The 22133-nt window shown below is 35.8% G+C and overlaps 1 protein-coding gene across 3 annotated transcripts in view; it reads left to right on the top strand.

The window, feature by feature from the left end:
• Positions 1-22133, top strand: part of PCDH9 (protocadherin 9) — a 699152-nt gene that overhangs the window by 180746 nt on the left and 496273 nt on the right. Inside the window, exon 3 of one of the 3 annotated variants that reach the window (XM_057401875.1) lies at positions 1481-2938. The exons of the other annotated variants lie outside the window; for them this stretch is intronic. Coding sequence (XP_057257858.1) covers positions 1481-1501 — 21 coding nt within the window. The 3' untranslated portion in view covers positions 1502-2938. Of the gene's footprint in view, positions 1-1480; positions 2939-22133 lie in introns of those variants that run through there. 3 annotated transcript variants of the gene reach the window in all.

Genomic DNA, 22133 nt, shown 5'->3' with positions numbered 1-22133 from the left:
TTTTTGTTCTTGAATTACAAGATGCAGGACTACAGAAGCTCCTGATCTATTTTCTCTTTGCCACTTACCATTTTTATACTTTCATCATATCCCTCTTTATTCATCTTTTTTTTTAAGGTTAATAATTCTGGTTTTTTTTTCAGTCTTTTCATATGAAGGCTTCTCTATGAGCCTAATTATCGCAATCACTCTTCTCTGAATACCTTCTAATTCAGTAATATCCTTTTTGTGACGGGGTGACCAGTACTTCACACTGTTCCAGAGGAAAGAAAATTATTGATTCATATAATGACATTATATTTTCTTTCTTATTCCCCAACTCATTTCTTATGCATGTTAACATTTTACTTGCTTTTTTTGACTGCAGCCGCACATCAAGCAGGGCTTTTCATTGAGCTGTCTGCAGTGAGGCGTTTTTTCCTAAGGTGTTTCCAGGTGTTTTTTCCTAAGTTGGCACTTTTAATTAAGATCTATGGTAAAGGGAATGATTTTTTTACAGGCTGGTTTGGGGTGGTTTTTATTGTCATAGTTTTGTTTGGTTGGTTGGTTTGGTTTGTTTCTTCTCTCAGCAATGTGCATTACTTTGCATTTAAAAAAATGATTTTCACCTATTTTAAGGTGGCCCATCCATCTAGTTTGGTCACTTACGTCTTTCCTCTGAAGTTTCCTGTCTTCTTCAGACTTGATGAACAGATTTTTTTTTTTGAGTAATCAACAAATTTTGACACATTGCTGTTCACTTTGTTTTTTTCACATTAATTAATATATTTTAAACACCTGGTCCTTGTATGGTGCCTTGAAGCACCCTGCTGTTAACTTTTCACTATAATGAAAATTGACGATTTATTTGCATTTTTTTTACCTTCAAGAAGTTTTGTTTCATTTTGCATCCCATCCCAAAATGACTTATTCTCTGACTGCAGTGGAGACTGAGTCAGTCTCTTGAGAGGAACATTGTTCTTGCCACATTTATCCACTTACTCTAACAAGGTTAAGGGCTGGATAACCCCACAATTAAATCTAAATCTTCGAGAGACAACTCTGCTCTTTGTGACCAGAAGTATGGAAATTAAGAACAGATGATGGAAAAGTAGTTAATTCATTCAGTATGTTGGGCAGACGTATTCAAAATTAAGATGGGAGCAAGCTTTCAGCATAGCAGTTCTCAACACTGTCTTGGTGATAATCATAAACCCAGGAATATAATCAGTCTAAACAGACAGGATCATAAGAGTCTACTTCTTACACCTAAGATTTTCTGTGAAGATAAGGCTAAAAAGGAAACTAGTGGTAAAGTCTGGGCAGCTGTTAATTTTTCAGACTTCCTTTCAAAATCTGATATGAATCAAAGTATTTTAAGATCTGGAATCCCCAAAGTTCTTGTGGAAAAGGGGAAAGGCAAACTTATTTTGAGGCTTTGTATGTCCTGACATCCCCTAGGCCTGCTTATTTCCTGGTATCTCTCTTTCTTTCTCTCAAGTGTTCTCCATCCTCTCCCTGAGAGAGTCTGTCTGCTTCAACCCTGACTGCCTACAGTGCGCAACAGACTCCACCACCTTTCTTCACAAAGAAGATTGCTTGCACAGAAAAAGGCTCCTCCAACTGCTTGGGACACCTTGCACAGATGTATACCCCTGCCTTGAACTCAGAATGGACACTAAAAGAGATCCTGAATATATTGGTGGAAATGTGAGCAGTCACCTGCAACTTAGACACTATCTGTTTGGTAAAGGAACTAAAAGGACAACTTGAACTTCTTGTGATACTGACAAAGTTTTATCTGAAGGAAATACAGTACTTTCCATACCATAGTCCACCTAACCCTAAACCAAACTATTCTGGGTGGAATAGAGGTTGAAAACAGGTATCAAGTCTTTCTTTTTTGAATGTGCTTATCAAAATGCTAGTAAATCCTCTACAACTAATACTGGAGCCTAATAAAATTTGAGGGCAGAACATGGAATCTAACCTATGTCTATCTGTGGACCAATTATACATACATATAGTCATGTACACATATATTTCTGTCTGTCTATATGACTATATATACTATATATATTCTTATTTCTTGAGCAAGCTATTTTGATATAGTCACATATAGGGGGCTGAATTATGACAATGAAACTTGCCATAGTAACCTTTTTTTCACCCATATCAACACAAAAATTATCAGTATTATAATAATAGCACAATCAAAAATATAAGCAGAGTTTCTTATTTAAAGAAAGAATGGGAAGAAAACTTGGTGCTTTTCACTGAATTTTAGAAGGTTCTAAAATACCACATTGCTCGTGCAGCATAAGAAAGTGACAGGGATAAAACATAAATTGTAAAGTCCCACCTATTAATCAACATAATGTTATATTAATAACGCTTTTGCATCAAATATAAGAACAGAAACTGTACTGTGTTCTACTTAGTAAATTTAGAGGAGAAGAAACACGTATACCAAAAATATGAGCTCACTGAAGTGAACAATTCAAAGCTGAATGCTTTTCAAAATATATTTGCAAAATAAGCAGCAACCTAATAAAACGTTACGTGTGTAGAGTTTGCCAGCGGAATCTAAGAAGATGCCTTAGCATTAAGTGATTGAAGGCTGAGTTTTCCAGAAACAATGCATGTAGAAAAGAGTAAGAATACTGTGCCTGCTGCTGGCTTCATACCAAAACTATCCATGCTTTGCATTTGCTGTGGGTCAATATACCTCTTGAATGTGTGTGTATTCAGATAATATTAGAAGATAAATACATACCTTTTTAATGGTGCATTGCCATTTGGGAGAATATCAGAGAATACTTATCAACATCTCTAGGATGTTGTCATTCATTAAATGAAACCTGTAGCCCACTTTATTTCATGTAAACCCACCATGATAAAATGTATCAATAAAAAAGAATTAAAATGCTGTCTGAAATAAATCTGTATCCTCATAATATTCGAGTGTAGAATTGGCATATTTTTTCACAAGATTTTTTTTTCTGTCTTCTTCTCTAGAACATATATAAAAAATTAATATGAATATAGAATAGATTTATCAGTGCTTTACAGGTGGGCTTCTATGTTCTCTGCTTCCCTTAAAACACTGTGCATCCACCTGTGTTCCCCAGACACATTGGAACCCATAAGAGATGCTGCATTTTTCAATGAAATGTTTTAATAACTTCCCTCCCTCCACCCTCTTAGTCTCTGTTAATGAATTCTTCTTGGGGAACAGTATCACTGGTAATAATTTTAATGTACAGGATACTAAGTGAAGTAACACAGTTGAAATAAGCTGTGAAGGATTATATTGGCTAATATACCTATTTGTTTGGAACGTGCTATATATATCCTCAAATCTGTGAAAAGAAGCCCATCATGAGAGTTTCTGTAACTATTGGGAGCAGGCTTGGGTGATGTTTTAGTACCTCTGCATTTCATCAAAATCATAATGATTTTTTCTTTACACTAAGCAAACTAATAGGATTATAATGCACAAAAGGCAACCTTTCTGAATTTTAGCTGCTTTTCTTTTTTTTGCCCCACTCCCTCCCCCCTCCCTAAGATTCATAGCCGTAAAGAAGCTTCTGTGTAAGAAAGAGCCTTACTCAGCTATCCTATCCTTAACCAAGAACTGGGACAATGTATTGTTGCTGCCCTTACTGCGGATTTTCCACATATTTACAATCATAGAGATATAAACATGCAGTTGTTCTATTCAATTCTTACAAATTCACTTGAAGGTAAAAATTGTATCACTAGAAGTCAATAGGATTTTTCTTTTTACTTCAGTGGAACTCAGATTTCATCCAAATATGACAGATAGATATAGTTGAAAAGCTGTTTTTTTATGAACACTCTCCTATCACTTGTGATTTCACTTTTTTTTTTTTGTGATGGCACTCTGTTTTTCAAAGACATTGACTTTTTCCTGACACTTTTAATTATGCTTGTCTGTGTAAGACAAACTGTGATCCTCAAACCATCCAGTGAAAATTCTCAAAGCAGAGTAATGTATGGTTTCCAGAAGGAAACAACTGAAAAAGCTAAAGCTAGATGGACAGATACATTAATTATTTTATTAACTTCAAGTATTTTTTTTCCATGCCAATTCCACTTTCAGAAATGGAGAATCTATCAAATCAAGTATTTGACAGGTAATGTACAAAATATCATGCCATTTATCTGTCAGAGAAGAAAATACTCTCCTGACTGAATCTTACTAAAAGATACTTCTTTGTCTTCATACTTACACAGATTTCACAAGATACTTAAGCCTTGACTATGCACAAGATGTGCATACACTATTAATCCATATTATTATATTAGTGTATCGTTAGCAACATGTGAACATCAGCTGGTGTTAATGTTGTCCACCCCTAGAGTAGATTGCCTTTGTAAACATAAATAACAGAGTGCTTCCTTTAAATTTTTCAAATTGATATGGACCCAGGGCTGAATTAGAGGAAATATAAGCTTTTCCTGTTAAAATTAAACATAGTGTTGTAAATTCTTATGATATATTCCAAAACTCTTACTGACCATTCATTGTGAAAGCATATCAAAAAAGAGTACATTAAAATTCAAGATGTTCTAGTTTGAAGTATTAAAAGTATTTATATTTTTAGTTTTGTAAGAAGGATGCTGCCCTATGAATACCATCTTTATTTTTGAGATGTCTTGTGTAACTTCACAGAAGTTAACTGCCTTTTTATTTAATAGCAATGGTAATTGTCATCGCTTCACTCTCTAATTTGGTTTTCACTGTTCATCTGGTTTTTGTTGAATTTTAGTTCTCACTGATTTTGAATAGTGAAATCAGACTGCCTTTTAACTTTTAGGTTCCAGTTCATATTCCATTGAGCACGTGTAACACAGTGCCACTCATGCAATAGTAAGTTAGGGCTACAGAAGCAGGGAGGGAGAGAATAACCCAAAATAGCAAATTAATGGAGTTGTACTGTCTTTTTCCTTAAAAAATATAAAAAATATATTCATTCAGTTAACATCTTTCATAATGTCAAATATTCAAGGTACTGGAAATTTTTGTCCCAGACTTAATTTAGGAAATCAATTTAAAGATTTAGAGTACAGCCAGAATAGTATCAATATTGCATCTTAGCTTGCTATTGCACAGTATCTATTTTTCTCACCAAAAGAAAAACAAACAAATACACCCACAAGCCTGAAAAACTGTAGTACATAGTTCTACAGTACTTAATTTACAAAAGGAATGACTGGTAAAGAAACATTTTAATCCTTTGCCTGTCAAAGAAGAATTTTAATGAAGTAGTAGATAGTTTGTGTGCAAACTTCTCTGAACTGCCTTGTAATTTTTAGCCAAATTTTTGAAGTTTGTCCATAACATAAGAAATGTGAGGTTTAAAATAGGGTATGTTATATAAGTTCTTCCCACCTCCCAGGAAATGGTAAATCCAAGTACGTAGCTGTATTATAACTGTCAGACTGTATGCCTTTATGCAGATACAATTTAAAATACTTTTACTTAAATCCTCTTGGTCAGATCTGCCATCTTTCCATACCCTTGCAGTTCTCTCTATATGGTCAATTCCTAGTAATTACGGTAGTAGACAGCAGATCTGATTAGGAAAAAAAAAACAAACTAATACTGTGTTCAGTAAATCTTAGTCCACTAATTTTAATTAAACTTTTGATAAATAGCATTAATAGCAATTGTTAGATGTACCTTTTTTTTTTTTTGTAAGTTTAAAGACACATGGCTAGAAATGCCTTATTTCTTTCAAAAGCATTCTTTGTGTGTCTATGTTAGCTAAATATTTTCCTGTACACTTTATATGATACCATCTACGAGACCACCAACATGTCTCCTTTTAATGAATGTTTTAATGTAATACCATAGTCTTTTCCCTACCACTAGTACACAGCACACTGCTTTTTTAGTCTGTGGACAGTCCATATTCAATTATACATTGTTTTTATCTTGCCTCTGTAAGTTTTGTCTAAATTACATTGTCCTTATTTTGCAACTCAGGTAGAAAAAACAATTTTTTTTTCCTATTCTGTCTCTCATCACCTTATTACATTTAACATTCTTTAACTAAATGAATTGATATATATGTTGATCACAAGCCTTTTTTTATGTCTTGGTTGAAGGGGAGGCTTTCAGAAGCTGGTCTTGAATACCTGACTTGCTGCTCTCAATATGCTGAATTAGGATACGTAATTTATGGCTGACTTAATTAGTTATCATATGTGGAAACAAACTGTTTTAACATTAAAGCTTGATATAAAAGAATTTAGTAGTTCTTAGATCCTTAATTTGTGTGAGAGATGATAAACTAAACAAAACTGAGGATGTACCAGGAAATCATTCGGCCATTTACAGTATAAGCTTTTCTGTGTCCCAGGAGATCAAAAGAAAAGTATGAGTGGAGCACTTACTTGCATCTCATCTTGAGACTTACCAAAGTAGTTGTCTGTGGAAGATTGTTTAGCCAGTCAACAATCCAGTGTTAACAAAATGTATGATCTTTGTCCCCTTGGTAACAGTTGTGTTTAGCACAACAGAAAACGTGTTGCTCTAATCATTGCTCTAATTGGCACCTTTGTTGACAGTCTCAGAAGAAAGGTCAAGATGGTTAGGCATTGGACTGATCTACTGCCTTACTCACAGCTGCAGCCTCCTTGGCTGAATGCTGCAATTTTTTGAGCGGCCATGTGCTCTTAAAATTCTACTAATGTTTTAGAAAATTCCATGGGTAAATACCATATTCATTTAATCTTTTTATTTTCTTTTTTTTTCTCTTATGCTTTTCTTCAGATAGTGTCCTTACTGTGATAAATCTAGGTGAGGAAAAAGGAAAGCGAGGTGCTATGCTAGTGAGAAAATATATGCAACCCAAACACTTCATAAAATCACTTACTGTTGACAAGCAGGGTTTTATACAGTGGAATATTAACACCACCTAGGCAAAGCTACTTTGGGTATTTGAAGAAAGTACATATTAGAACACCTAAGTTTAAAAATGTCTATTCCATATATAGTCATATTCTATGAGGTAGACACTCCTAGAGGGTGATTCAGAGCCCTAAATTAGTTGACTAAAGTTAGACAGTGTGAATACCTCCCACAGTAGCAATATGTTGCGGAGGGACAGAAAGGAGACGAGTGAAAGGAGAAAGGGAGGAGCAGAGTGATAAGGACTATAAATTAAGTAAGTCTATAGTGAACTTTAGAAACTGTTAGAAATAATTTTTTTGACAAAAGGGAGATCAGTTTGCTTGGTATAGCACATACTCCAAACTGAGTAGCATCTTCACAGGTAACAGCAATAATAGTGTGTGACACCTTCAACTGTGATTTTCCATGCATACATTTATTATGTCTGTACTACAGTTGTTTCTGGAGTCCCCAATCAATAGTGGAGGACTAAAGTACATATATAAATATTTCCCGCTTCAAAGAGTTTATAAGAAAAATAGTATTCATGGTTGAAGAACAGGAAGGCAAAAGGGTGAAAGAAGAGTGAAATTACCTCCCCAAAGTCACCAAGGATAGTAATTCTTATTATAGCATGGACTGTAATTTATAACCCCCATGATTTCTGCGTGTCAAAGCATTCATAATGCACACAACTTTTGGGAATTCATTTGTTCAAAAAATGTTTGCTAAAACTAATATGCGAGTCATAGGTCGCAGATTCAGGGGTTCCATTTTTAAGTACTGATAGTACAGACAGTCTGATGACAGCCTGTGTCTAGTGAATACTCTTTCAGAATTACACTTTACTGGAGTAGAGCAATAAATTCTTAACAGTATGTGGATATCCTAAGTTACATAGTATTTTAGATTTCGGTTTAGATTTGGCCTGGACCAACTGTCGTAGAGATAATCGTACTATATATATTATATTGTGGATGTAATCAAGTGTCCTATGCTTGGTATTATAAGTCTGTTTGATCTTATTGGATAGAAGGCTTCAGCTGGATACTAACAGAGAAATACAAATTTCAGCTTGCATTCTTTCATCTGGTTACAGGGAAGAAAAATTTAGGCAAGTTATCTTCTGCCTGAAAATACTGAAGTGAATTTATATGGCCATGTATCCTATTCAACAAGAATATTTGATCTTTTGGTTGGCCACAGAAAATGTGCAGACTGCATTTGATATATGATAGCTATAGGTTTCTTTAGACAGACTCATATTTTGCTTCCATAGAGAGAAATTGAACTAACACATGTTACAGTGTTACATATTTAGCAATGTGAGCTTTGTAACTACTGAATATTGAGATTTTTACAGTTCTAGAAAAAGTGCTAAATGTTAAAGCACTAGAAAAAGATTAAGATGCACTTCTGATTGTAACTATCACTTTATAGTCCTTCCCTTGCCTAACTTCCCATACTTTTTTGTCGGTTTAATAGAGTATTCAGATAAATTGGATTGAGAGTATGTCCTTGGGTAACAACTGCTGCAATCAGTCACTTTTTCTTTGTTCTGGACTAAAGAGATAAGCTATTTCATTCCACCACTATCAAATTTCTCTTCACTCTGGAGCAGGATCCAGACACTATGAATATATCTGTAGCATTGGACATATCAGTCCTGCAAATTTCCAAGTCAGGGAGCACATTCCCAACAGGATGCAAAGTTCATATTTTGGCAGCAGGAGGACATCTGCCATATCCCACTTCTCAGTGTCCTGATAAACCTGGAAGTGAAAAGAGGGCATGTGGACTGGGCAGAAGATGAAGTCATGTTCCAATAGAGTAAGTCTGCATACAGCTGGAACACTTTGAGCTACATATGCTGGGCTTGATTTTCTGCTGGGTTAGTTGGGGTCAGCTGTCTTCCCTACCAGCTTCTTATGTACCTCCAGCCTACTTGCTGATGAAGCAGTGTGAGAAATAGAAAAGGCTTTGAGGCTGTGCAACCACTGATCAGAAATAGTTAAAACATCTGTGTGTTATCAACAGGGTTTTGGTGGCAAATCCAAAACACAGCACCATATAGGCTTCTATGAAGAAAATTAATTCTATCCAATTAACTTCAAGGTATTATTAATCTCATTTATTTGTTGAATCCTGTGTATTCTTCACATAAATATATAGTGCCTAATAGTTTCCAAATCAGCTTCTCTTCTTGGATCCAGTGCTGTAGACTTCAGAAAAGCCCATGAATGTTTAAGTTACCTTCCCAGAATGAAACAGAAGGAAAGGACATTTCTGTTTCATACCTTTTCCTTCACATTTTGAATACCAAAATAAAATTTCCATATCAATATGCAGTTTCTGGTTTTGATAATTTCCTCTCACATCAGCTATGGGACTCAGAAGTGGGATGGCAAGTGTCATGTAGTTAGATCAAGAGTATCATGTATTTAGAATTTATAAGAATAATTGTGGGCTTTGTTTTGTTATCACTCTCCTTTATATTGTTTACATGCTGGGGATTTGCTTCCTGGTTTTCTAGAAAAATGCCAGGCTCAAAGGAAGTTCTTCTTCCTTTTTACCTTCTCATTCAAATGCTCTTGTGCATTCAGCAGGAGGATGCCAGCTGCGTGAATTCAAGAAGCACAAACTGCAGAAGACATTTTGAGAATAACTCCGTGCTCTCTGTGGCTTTGCATGTTGCATATCGGAACCTGTTGTTCTTATGCTGGCTGACAGCATAACGTGGCAATATGAGATGGACAGCTATTGAATACCAATATTTTAAAGTCCTGTGATAAAAAGCATTCTAAGTATGATGTTTTTATTATTATTCACAAGTGGGGGGGAAGGGTATTTTTCTGGCAGATCTAACAGTAATTTACAATAAGTTTAGCATCTATAGAAATATATAGCACAGCTCAATCATGCTGTGAAAGCCTTTCATTTCTTTAGTGGTAGGGTTGAGCTGTCCTGCCTTATGTAAGCCAAATGTTTTTGAAATGGAGATGCTTGCAGAAATCTTCGGATGTCTCTGGAGGGATGTGCCAGGGCAGAGGCATGCTGGTTTTGGCTAAAGAACTTGTAACCATTTTTCCTAGCCAAATTATATATTCCTAATGACAGCAGTTCTATAGAGAAATGCAAGTGAAGGTGCTGTAGATAACTGCAGGGGAGGGAGAGAATATATCCTCACCTTGTCTTTGTTTTCAAAGTCTAGCCTTAGAAAATTAAAGGACAGGAGAAAAATAAATTATTAACACTACTTATGAAATTTTAAACATACAAACGTATCCTGAAATATAGTAGCAGGAGGGTGATAAACCCACACCCTTTCCACTTTTTTTCAGTGGTGGACACGTTTCTGCAAGAGCACTCAAGAACAGCTTCTTACTGCAGGTGCTTTTCCCATTTTGGGAGCTCACTGCCCTTGTTTTGTTAGCCTCAGCATTTTGAAAGTGTTGGCTCACCTGCAGTGCTTGCAAATATACATCACTGTCCATGCTGCCTTTACTCTTTGTATTTACTGGTGTCTTATGCTTCAGGGTTTCAGATGCCCTTGAGAAGCTGTGACCATTTTTTACATCTGAAAGACTGCCAATTCATTTATCAAGACAGAGTGTGGCCTGGATAAATTTATTCTATCTAACATTTAATAAAACATTAAATTAAAAATGTGTCTTATGCTGTGACATACTCAGCACTATCCTTCCAAGGTTTATATTTGAGTGTTGCAGGACCCCACTCTCCAGAAGTTAACATGCTATCAATCTAGCACTGAGGTGACAAGGCCAGTGATATTTTCCTGTTGTGGTTGTTTAATAATTAATTTTTCATTACTAGTGTGTTCAATGAATAGATTGCAACATTTAAGACCAGTTTAATAGGTTTATAGGTTCCTTATAAATTCTGATAATGATAATAGTTAATAAGAAAATAATGAATTTGTGCACAAAGATCTCAATATCAATCAAGCAAATTAAATCTGGCCTGCGCCTAAGCTGTGCCTGCTGGGGTGGATTAGTTTTTTTGTTTGTTTAGGGATTTTTTAACTATAAAATGTACCCTGTGTGGATAAGCCTATCTGGTGATTTGTTGAATTTCTTAATGTTTCACTTGTCATATTAATTTACATTTTCAATCTGAGGACGTGGCCAGCATACGAAGTGGCACATTAAATCAATATTATATCGCAGACGATGTCTCTGAAGACATTGCCATTTGTAGTGGAATGCAGTAATAGGAATAATAAAAAGAAATTGTGTTTTGATCTTTCTATATATGTTATTACAATGCTGCTTACCCGTTTAAAAAAAAACATACATCTCTGCTTGTAAAGGTGATCCCTTGCACAGGGATTTGTCACATACTCAAAATGAAAGTAAAAAAAAAAAAAAAAAAAATAACAGAGTCCAGAGGGGTAAGTCTCACCAGTTACTATTAGGATTTGAGAGCATCAGCCTTATAAAGAGGGAGTCTGTTGCTTAATGGGCTTTTGCTTGGTGTTTAGGATAGATGGTTGTTGGTCTCATTAGAGTCCCTGATAGTCAGAGATAACCTGGTTAAGAAAGTTGATAAAGGAGGAAGGTACATTTGGTTTATCTACTTGCTTTATGTCTCATCCAGGACCTGATTTTCCACTTACTTTCAAACTTTTCTATATAATCACTTGAACTGGGGTGATTTTGTCATTTCACAGCCAACTCCAGAGCTCTTTGTTATTGAACACACAGTACACTGGAAAGGGATTCAAAGCACTGTTATTCATTCCTGGCTCTGCAGCTATCTTACTGAGCAACCATTCACTTCATTATCCATTTTCTACACATGTAAATTATGAATAAAGCTCATGACCTCAGTAAAATGTTTGGATTAGAAATGGTGGATAAGAGCATATTATGTGAGATACAAAACAATGGGAAATTAGGGCATTTATTTTTCCAGAACTTTAGGGTCTGATTTAAGATGTTTTTTTCACCAGTTCTTTTTCTTAAACGTAAGTCTGCTTAGACAGGTCCAAAATCTGTGGTATAACCTGAAAAGCATGGGTGGAAAAAAATCCCAAACATGACAACCACATCTATTATTATATAAGAAATAAACCTTAGGAAAACCTACATATCTAAACCAGCTCCTGGGAACCGATAATTCATGTGACACATCAACGCATTTCTTTGGCCTTCCTCATTTTTGCTGTAAACCAAGGCTACCATGTCTCAAGCTTGAAGCCAAGGAAAAGACAGTGAGGTTGTAACTAATCATTGTCTGGGCAGGAGTTACCTGTGGCTGCTGCTCTAGTTTATCTGCTGAACGACTTTTAGAGAGCATTATCTGGGTACGCATATGTAAGTGAAGGAAAGAAGAAAAGAGCTTGGTAAATGCAGCTGTTGTGGTTATTGCAAATAAAAAAGATATGCAGCTGGAAAATTATGTTGTACTACTGAAGAGCAGAATTAGGGTGGAAGGATATTGTAGCAAAATGTAGGAAAAAAAAACATGGGCATGGGGGTATCATAAGATGATAAAAAGAGGTGAAGGGCTGATAAACCTCCATTGCTACAAGAGTTAATTATTTAAGCCTTGATTCATGGGGACTCCATGTATTTAGAACAAATACTACTTATCATTGACTGGTAATAGCCCGTTTCCTGTTTTGGCAGTAGCTGATTAATACTAACTATCAATGGCAGTATCTACCCTGACAAAAGTAGATATTTCACTACTGTGCTGCAAACTGGATTTGCCATGATGCAATTCATCAGTGCCATGTACCATTATTAAAGTATTTGCTATTTTCAAATTTGAACACACAATAACTACTTGTGGTAAGAGATCACTGCTGACCTATTTCTGCACACTGAAGTTGCCAGTCAGTTACTGGCAGTGACCTTTTTCTCCCAGTGGTGAATGGTCATAACTGAGAAGCAATGGGCACTGACCAGTGCATGCAAATTGCACTTAACTGCATAGCAGCTCACTAGCAGGGTATATTCTGTACAGGATATATTATTTGGGGGCAAGGAGCTGCAGAAAGCAGTTACTGGTTCCTGCCAGCTATAGGTCTCTAATTAGTTTCAGCAGTGACTTTGTGATTCACAGCAGGCGATGAGCAGTGATAGTTTACTAGTAGAGTATGTACTCAGCCTGGGGCTGAGGAGATAGGAAATGTAGTAGGAAAATGGAATTATTGTGGCTAGAATGGAATCAGGTAGCAATTTTTTTTTTTTTTTTTTTTTTTTTAAGACTGAAGATGAAATAAATAGGCTAGTTAAGATTTTGAAATAGGAAAAGAAAGGAGGTAGGAAGAGGGATTACAGCACAGACATCTTAGGTTGAAATTTTAAGTGGCTCTCCCTTTCATTTTGCTCATGCACTCTCATTTAATCTAACACATCTTGATATTGCTGTGGCTGAAATACACTTAACATTTATTCTCTGAAGACCCATGCAATTTCAGTGAAGTCATTGCTGAAACACAGTGGGAGATTCAAACTCAGTGTATGTGTGTCTACAGAACAGTCATTAAATCCCAAGAAATGCTATTTTCTAAAGAATGGAAGGAGCAGTGGTGGGTGGCCTGACTGAAGACAAGCATCCAGAATAGACATGATAATGAGATATCTCCTTGATGTACAATAAGTGCATAGAAAAAATGGCAACAGCAAACCTATGAAGTTTGAACTATTTAGGGGAAAATCAGAACTTTTAGCAACTATTCTCTCTCCCAGAAACTGCAAGAAACATTATTAAAAGAAGAATCTTACTGATGGCTCCATAGAGGCAAATGGGAGACCATAGTTAATTTGTTTAGCATTTCTTTTTTGACTTCAATTTATGAGCTCAGCAATAACACTGCAGTGATGCAGAATGATATGTGCAAATATTTTCATGAATTAGTAGCCTTTTAAAATTTATCCTGATCCTACAGAAGACAGGCAGGCATTTATCACAGTATTCCTTATTACTGAAGAGTATTTTATTTGATGAGTAAGATATCCTTTTTGTAGTCCCAAATAAATTTTGAAGAAGGGATGAGTAAGAAGTTGTATTTCCTTATCTATTAGAACTGAAATAACTCAGAAGAAATCAGCAAGGTGTGAGTTTTATTTATATTGTACACTCAGTTTATTCCCGTTCCCTAGATAGAGATTCATAGAATGGTTCAGGTTGGAAAGAACTTTAAGATCATCTAGTTCCAACCCCGCTGCCATGGACAGGGATGCCTCACAATAAACCATGTCACTCAAAGCTCTGTCCAATCTGTCCTTGAACACTGTGACGGATGGACCATTCACCACTTCTTTGGGCAACCTGTTCCAGTGCCTCATCACCCTCACAGTAAAGAACTTCTTCCTTATATATAACCTGAACATCACCTGTTCAACTTTAAACCCATTCCCCCTTCTTCTATCACTACAGTATGTGCAATTAACATTAGCTGTTACAGTATGGTCACCTTTAATTCTTTGCTTTTAGAGGTAGTTATTTTCGTGAATCTGGTAGTGACAAATCCCATTCCTTGCACTCTGCCCAACACCTAGATCTGTGCAGGAAACCTTTGCTGCTACTGACTGAGAGTCCTTCTTGCCTATCCAAACTGCATCTTTCGCTTAGTGCTCTCAGCCTGATATAATTTTACTTTCTCCAAGTTGATGTTAATATGCAGTCATTTAGCACATAGAGTCTTACGTATCGCCTTAAACAGCTCCTATGGTTAGACATGCTATTTAAAAGACTGGGCTTGTTGTTAGCAAAGTAGGGTACATAATGTCTCAATTCATTCTATTTTAGAGATCATGAAAAGTACCATTTCAGATATATAGTATTGTAACATTTTAAAAATGCTGCCTTGTTAAAGATAACTGTTGCATATTTTAGCAGAGAATGCTTTGAGGACATGTGCTTTAGAAAAACATCAGGTTTTAGGCAGAATAAATAGTTCTTCTAACCCATTGAAATTATTACTTACATGTTAGTGTCACTTTCAGAGGACTCTGAAGGTAAGTAAATGCCCACATAATAATCTGATGTGCGTTACTGGTGCATCACTTTAAGCTAGGGATCAACATAGCACTTTCTTTTTCAACAATAAATTTGCAAATAAGATATAACAGTTAGTTAGGGTTTTTTTCACTGACTGGGTTCATTGATTTTCAGGCCATGCCATAGAGGATCAGAGTGGTATTCCATCAGTGTCCTTTTTTAACAGTAGACCATGTCAGAGGGAAATTAAGGGAACTACACAAAGCTCCAAAATGGAAATGTAGCAACATTTCCACTGAGCCTGTTTCTATCCCACATTTCTAGTAGCAGAATTATGCACTGAAATATGAGAGTTTATTTTCATACAAAAAAGAATATATACTGTCCAGTGTAGCAGTTGATGGTCTTGCTATAAATATCCACACCTTCTTTGAATCCTCCTTAGCTTCAGTGATATCTTGAAGGAATGTGATAAAACATGCTTCTGACACCAACTTCTCTTCTTTTGGGAATGAGCTACTCATTATTATGAGAAGGTGCTCACCATGGTCTGGCTCTGACAGACCTGATCAAATACCTTTCTACCAGAAGTGGCTAGCCTCTTATTCCCTGGGATAGAAAAAAATGTGCTTCTCCCTCTTCACTCTATTAATAGTGTTTAGATACTAATGGATTGGTCTTGTGAAATTGAATTCATACCTGCTGACAGCTACAAGCTCAGGCTTGATTCAGTCAGCCATATAGATCATTTATAGACCATGGACAGATTCAGGGCAATGCTCCTTCAAAAATACGTAAGTATGGTATGAACTCTGTATATATCCACATCAGACTTGTAACAGGTGGGTTGAGGTAAAAGTAATTTAGCAAAAAGACTGGTGTACGTTGCAGGAATATGCAGATTAATGAAGTAATAAGGACAGAAGGCCAGATCCTCAGGGTGCTGTAAATCATCATCACTTAGCTAAAGTTACTGAAGCTATGCTGATTTACAACACCTACAGAATTGATCCAGTAGCAAATTCTTAGTGATAACGTTGGTGTTTTCTCCTGGTAACGGAACTGCAGGCATCAGGGATGATGGTTTTGGGGGCAAGTTTACAACAGAATATAGAGAAAAGACAACATACATATTTACAGCATGTGGGGAGCTTAAGGCTGGAGAAGACCTTCTGGATTTTCTGTGTTCAGTTCCTTTTTTGTGTTGCAAGCAATGACATCTTATCATCCCGTTCAATTTTTTTCTTAGAAAGGAAGTGGTTAGTCAAGGCAGAATGATATTTTAAGCACAGCTTTACTATGAAAAACAGATAGAATAGAACTTTTATCACATATTGCCCTCTGGTTTCTTTTATGATCACTTTGGCATCTTTCATTTGAAGAAAAGAAGGAAATCTTATCATAGAAGAAGAATTGTTTGTGTTTTGTTTCAGATTTTTTTTTCTTTGCTGTTGTGCTTTTTTGTTGCTGTGGGGTTTGGGGTGGTTTGTTTGTTTGTTTGTTTGTTTTTCTCCTCCTTAATGCTACTGTTAGCTTTGTAAAGCTAGGGGAGTTGTGGAAAAACAAAGTGAATGTTCTTCTATTTAATTCATCTTTCAGGATCTCAATAATTTTCTCATTTCAGAGCACATTTTTGTAAAGGCTGCAGAACCTATATACACTGCCTATGTTGCCAGAACTGGTAGCACTGAGGAACACAGTATGCATGTGCTAGAGAACTGATCCTGCTTTGTACTGCAGTATGGAGGTGCACTTAATTTATCCTCTGAATTATCTGTTAATCTGGGAATGTCCAGTCACCCCAGTCCACTGTGCTGTGTCTACTGAGCGAGGAATTTTGTCTGCCAGTTCTTTAATGCTGGCAGTAATATATGAAGCCAGAAGGACAACAGCTTGGTTTACAAGTAGCATGCTGAGTCTGCAAGGACTAGATAGATTGAAAGACTGTCCCTTAACTTGTAAATTAGAATATTTTATAGTGAATCTTGTGGCATACTGAAAATGCAAAAGCTTTGTATGATGCTGTTTATGATTCTAATTTACAGAATAGGATTACACTTTAGGTGAACATGAGCTTTTTATGCAGAAGTTCTGAATAAACTGATTTTTTTTTTGCTAGCAATGAAGTACAACTTCAGCTCCAAAACCATTTGATATTGTGTGTTGCTATATTTACTTAGAGATTTTTACTTGCTTGAGACAGTTACTAGAGGAGTGCATATGTAGTGATGTCATGTGGGGTAGTGGGGAGATGTGAGAGAAGAGAAAGGAGGACTTTTTTATTTTCCAAAATTCAGTTCCTGATGATAACTGATAGAGGATATAGCATGCATAAGCATTTGGTGTTCATTTCCTAAACTCAATCTGGTTTATTTGATTTGATCAAAGTTTCCTTATCTCCAGAGAAGAATGAAAATTAACATTTTGCTGAGAAATCTTTTATGATATTTCTAGGTAGGTTTTTGTTTGTTTGGTTGGTTTTGTTTGTTTGTTTGTTTGTTTCCTGGCTAGCTTTGAGAGCCTCTGGGGTACCTTTTCCTGATTTTTACCAAATTTAGTTAAGGTACTATCAAACCTCTGCAAAGAAACATATACAGAAATTGACTGCTATGTGACACTAATAAAAGTTATCAAGCTTATAGTTCTTCCAAAACCCTATGTTCTTATTTTCGTCATCAAATACAGCATATTGTGAATGGGAGCTACTTTATTTATTCAAATGAATTGTTTTGAAACAACAACAATAAGAAAATACTTCTGTGAAATACTTTGCTGTAAAGCTATATTTACTCCTTCTAGGAAAAAATTGGGTCTCCAGCAGAGGAGTAGTTATTGGTTGTTTAAGGTTTGGAGATAAAGTATACTGACATTGAAGATAGCATCCTTGTGGTAAATAGGTTAAAATATCTTCATATTTAACTGCTGAGTTTGTTTGTTTGGTATTTTTTTAAAGGGGAAGATGTTTTTGTTGTTAGTTTCTTTTTTTTTTTTTTTGGGAAAATAGGCTGAGAAATTGAGGTCATGAGGATGTTCAGAGCAGTAACCACTATATCAAGAGTTTTAGACAGGGCACTGTGTAATATGAAGGAATAACAAAAATTCAGGCGATATTTTAAGTATTGGTAGTAGTACATATGTTCACTGGCTCGGTATTCCTGAAGAGGGTGCACCAGAGCAGATAAACTAATCTATGTATTTGGGAAAGTGGCAATGTGAAGGAGCTTCAGAGGGATATGAGCTAATTTTATAAAGTGCTACTTCTATTATCAGGCATTTGCATTCATTACTAGAAAAAATTAGTTGAGGAATTAATTGGATAGTTTTTTAAAGAGATCACATATTTGAAAATACAATTTGAATAATGAAATCTAAATTTTGGAATTTGTTCACTAGCTGTACAGTTTAACTAATGGGAAATGGAATATGAAAATCATCAGCAACAGAAACATCCAATAGTTATTTTAGGATACTGCCCAATAAGGGGCACTTTTTAGACTTGTACTATGCAATTAAAGTGGTTAATTGAATCAAATTGACTACACCAAGGCAAATGAGATTAAATTGGTAAACTTGACTATTGCATAGATACGTGAATAGACTCATTATTATACACTGAAGCTCCCTTTTCACAGTACATTGCAATAATATGAAGCTGTCCTAGACTTCAGGGTGATGTAAAAATTGTGTTTAAATCTCCTGTCTAGTACTGACCAGGGGGAGTCTGTCTGTGGAGGTGTCTCTCTCTGTGGCTTATACTGTGCAAGACAACAGTGGAAATGGATCTGCTGTACTTCTGTATGGTACAGAAGTTTTGATACTATAAATACCAACAGTTTTTTGGAACAACAAAATTCACATACATATGGAAAATCTTAGATGCTTGTTCCAGTTGTTCTGTGATTATCTTGATAAAAAAATAAAAAATATAATTAGCCAGTGTAAAACCAGTGATACAAATGTGCTTAGAAACATTTGAGAAAAATAGGCAAACAGGTCAAAATCCCCAAAGAATTAAATTAGGATAACGAGAAAAAAAAAAAAGAAATTAATTCAGTTTATTGACTCTACATCTTAACAGAATATAGTCTTGTAGATCTGTGAATTTAGTACCATGTTTAGTGGGAGATTTAAAACAAGTTACTGATCGAGTTACTGTAGTAAATGATATTAAAAGCACTATAAAGATATAAAGAAAAATAAAAATCTGGAAGGGTCTTTAAACTAAATTTCCATGAAAAAGCCTTTATGATGGAATATTTCTGGTTTTCTTTCTTTTTTTTTTTTTTTTTTGCAATTCACCAAAGTATATTTCTTTGAAAAGGTAGCAAATAGGCTTGAGATAAAGATTTGTCTTGCATTGGTCTGGCTTTTGCACTTTGGTTCAGGTGAGTATCTGCAAAGATAGTTTACCCCTTCGCTGGGAGCAGCTGGACATTGAGTAGGAGGAGGAAAGTGAAAACGAAGAAAGGGATTTGCCATGCAACAGACACCTGGCATTTGCTGGGTAGAGCGGGGAACAGAGGTGTGGCCAAGTTGTAGGAACGATGGAGGAAAAGGTTGCTTTGTTTTTTTCCTGTTTATTTTCTTCCCTAAGGGTCAGTCAATTCTACAGCTGTTGCAAAATAGCTGACCTGAGAGGAAAGCATGAGGAAGAGACAGAGCAGGCAAGAGAGAGATTTGTCTGTAGTCTTTTCTTATTTCTGTTACATTACGAGTTTTTTCCAGTCAATGTATGTTTTCCCACTTGTTTTCTAACACAGCCCACTCTAGAGAAAATAAGGAAAAAAAAAAAGAAAAACAAAAAGAAGAAGCCTTACTTAGCATTGCATATAGAGGTCACCTGAAGGAAAAGGAATGGGCAGGCTTAATTCCAAACTGTTAATGACCGAAGTCTAGTCATAGTAAAAAAAAAAAAAAACAAACAGAAAACCAATGCAAAAAAAATCCAGATGGCACAGCCTTGGGAACTTTTAGACTAATTACAAACAGTATGGATAGATGACTCTGATAGTTACCAAGACATCAGCCACCACATTTGGTGACTTAGCCTCTTCCTTACCTTCAAATGGGTTTGTTGTAAATGTAGGTGGAGAAGGGGGCCAGACTTACTGCCAGGGCCAGTGCTCTGGTGGACTGCATGTTTCCCCCAGGGAACTGACCACTTAAGGATTTCTTTTCTTTCATAAATAGATTTTCACCTGGCACTTTGGGATGGTGAGTTGGGATGGTGTCAGTATATTATCTTGGAACTTCTCATCAAAATCCAAATCCTATGTTAGTTTGGTGCTATGTACAGTGCATGAGTTAATTGGGAGCAACCTGCCATGCCTGGTGACATAAACAAGCATGATAACTTGGATGGTGTCTTTAGCATATGGCGTTCAGTATTTTAACAGCACACATGCAACAGTTTTGGAGTAACTGTGTAATGCACTTTGGAAAGAGTGACTGTATAGCCACTCAGCAAGGAAATGTTTAGGATAATGACAGCTACAGGTGAGTTACTGTGTCCAAAACTGCTTCTGATGAAACCTTAAGATATGGCAAAGTAAGGGTAGATGAATATCCTAAGAATAGGACTGTAGAGTCAGCATGCATATGGATGTCTGTCTTTCTCTCTTTCCATAAATGATGAATTTAGGATAGTTTTCTCAGGGTTATTCCTTCACTGGAACTGACCTTTTTAAGTCTGAAATAGAACAGAAAAATACCACACTCTCTGTACCTCCCCATGCACTCCAGTCAGTTCATAAGGGCAGGCTACTCTTCGAGAGGCATTTGAAGTAACAACAGGGTTATTTATCGCAGGTATCTATCTACATGATTTCTAAAGCACTAAATTAAAAGTAGATTTTCTGTATTTTATTACAAATGTAATTTTAGCTTCATTTAGATATAGATTTGTAATTAATGGGAATGAAAATGCAGGATGATTTTATATAATCTGCAGCTGGACAATGCACGGAGTTGGGTAGGGGAGGACATGTTCTTCAATTTTTTTTGCGCAAAGGATATTAAGTCCAGAATAGGTTCGTGGCTTAAAGCCTTTCCTTGGCATCTATGAACAGCAATTTTCATTCCCTATGACTAGGACTGAATTTGATATGAGGTCAGCAGCTGATTCACTAACTTGTTTGACCTCCTTTCAGCATCCTATTTCAATACTGAATCCTGTCTTTTTTTATCTTTTGCACTATCAGATGAATTCACATCTCTGTTATGCTTAGAGGCTCTTCTACTACCTTGTGGTTTTGTTTAGTCAACAGTACTCCGTTTTATATATGTATGTCTGTAAATAAATGTGTATATTTACAAAAAATAAATTACTTCTCCTGTGACATAATACTTTGTATATTAACTGGCATTTTGTCTCTAGAAGGCAAAGATAGTGTTTCCCATGGTAAAGCCAAGTTCAGGTCCCACAAATGTCTCTTGTGGCTGCATGCATCTATGCTAAATTGCTTGATAGTTACAGGGGATCCGGAACCTTTCTTGCAGTCCCTGTTCAGCCTCAATCCTATGAGAGAATTGTAACAAACTTGAAAGTTATGTATTACAGAAAATTTGTCAAACTGACTTTCTGTTTGAATTCTGGATAGGTAAGAGAGCATGTTTGTTTGTTTGCTTTTCTGCAATTTTTTTTTTTTTTTTTAATATTTTTGGAAGATTGGAAAGAAATTTTTAAATGGTTGACAGCATCAAGGAAATCTGGCACTTTGCCAGTCAGCCTAGATGTCATACTTTTTCTTTCTGGATGTCATAACATTTTTGACCAAAGCTACATGTAAATAGGTATTACAGGTCTTGTTCTTCCAGTTTACTTTCTTTATAGTTTGTGATGCTTAGAAGTGTGATACTATGCATATAAGGATTTTACTTTGGATATTCGAAGTCTTGATTGCCTGGGCAGATTTTTACTCTGTAAAATCAGTCTTGCTGAAGTCAATAGGACTACTTGTATGAAGGTAACTGTTGTGTTCTTTTTCTTTCATTATTACAAATATATTACAGCATTAATGAATATAATTTAGGTTATTGAACCTGTTAATTCTTTGGGTGAGTTCAGAAAAAGGGCACATTGGGCTGAATGAAAAGTTGTAAAACTTTAAAGTAATCAATAAACCAATTAATGTATCAACTGTATATACTATTAGGCAGCAGTGCAGTAATACTAATCATAAAGCAGTCTTTAAGGTTTACTCTGGATGAAGAATAAGATATTACTGTTCTTTTTTGTTTGTGCTGCTAATTCTTT

The sequence above is a fragment of the Pezoporus wallicus genome, unplaced genomic scaffold (assembly GCF_028554395.1).
Source record: "Pezoporus wallicus isolate ANWC-B61680 ecotype Strahan unplaced genomic scaffold, APGP_CSIRO_Pwel_v1 contig_6926, whole genome shotgun sequence".
Classification (NCBI taxonomy): domain Eukaryota; kingdom Metazoa; phylum Chordata; class Aves; order Psittaciformes; family Psittacidae; genus Pezoporus; species Pezoporus wallicus.
Note: the sequence above shows the minus strand (reverse complement) of the source record. Positions and strands in the feature narration are given on the sequence as shown.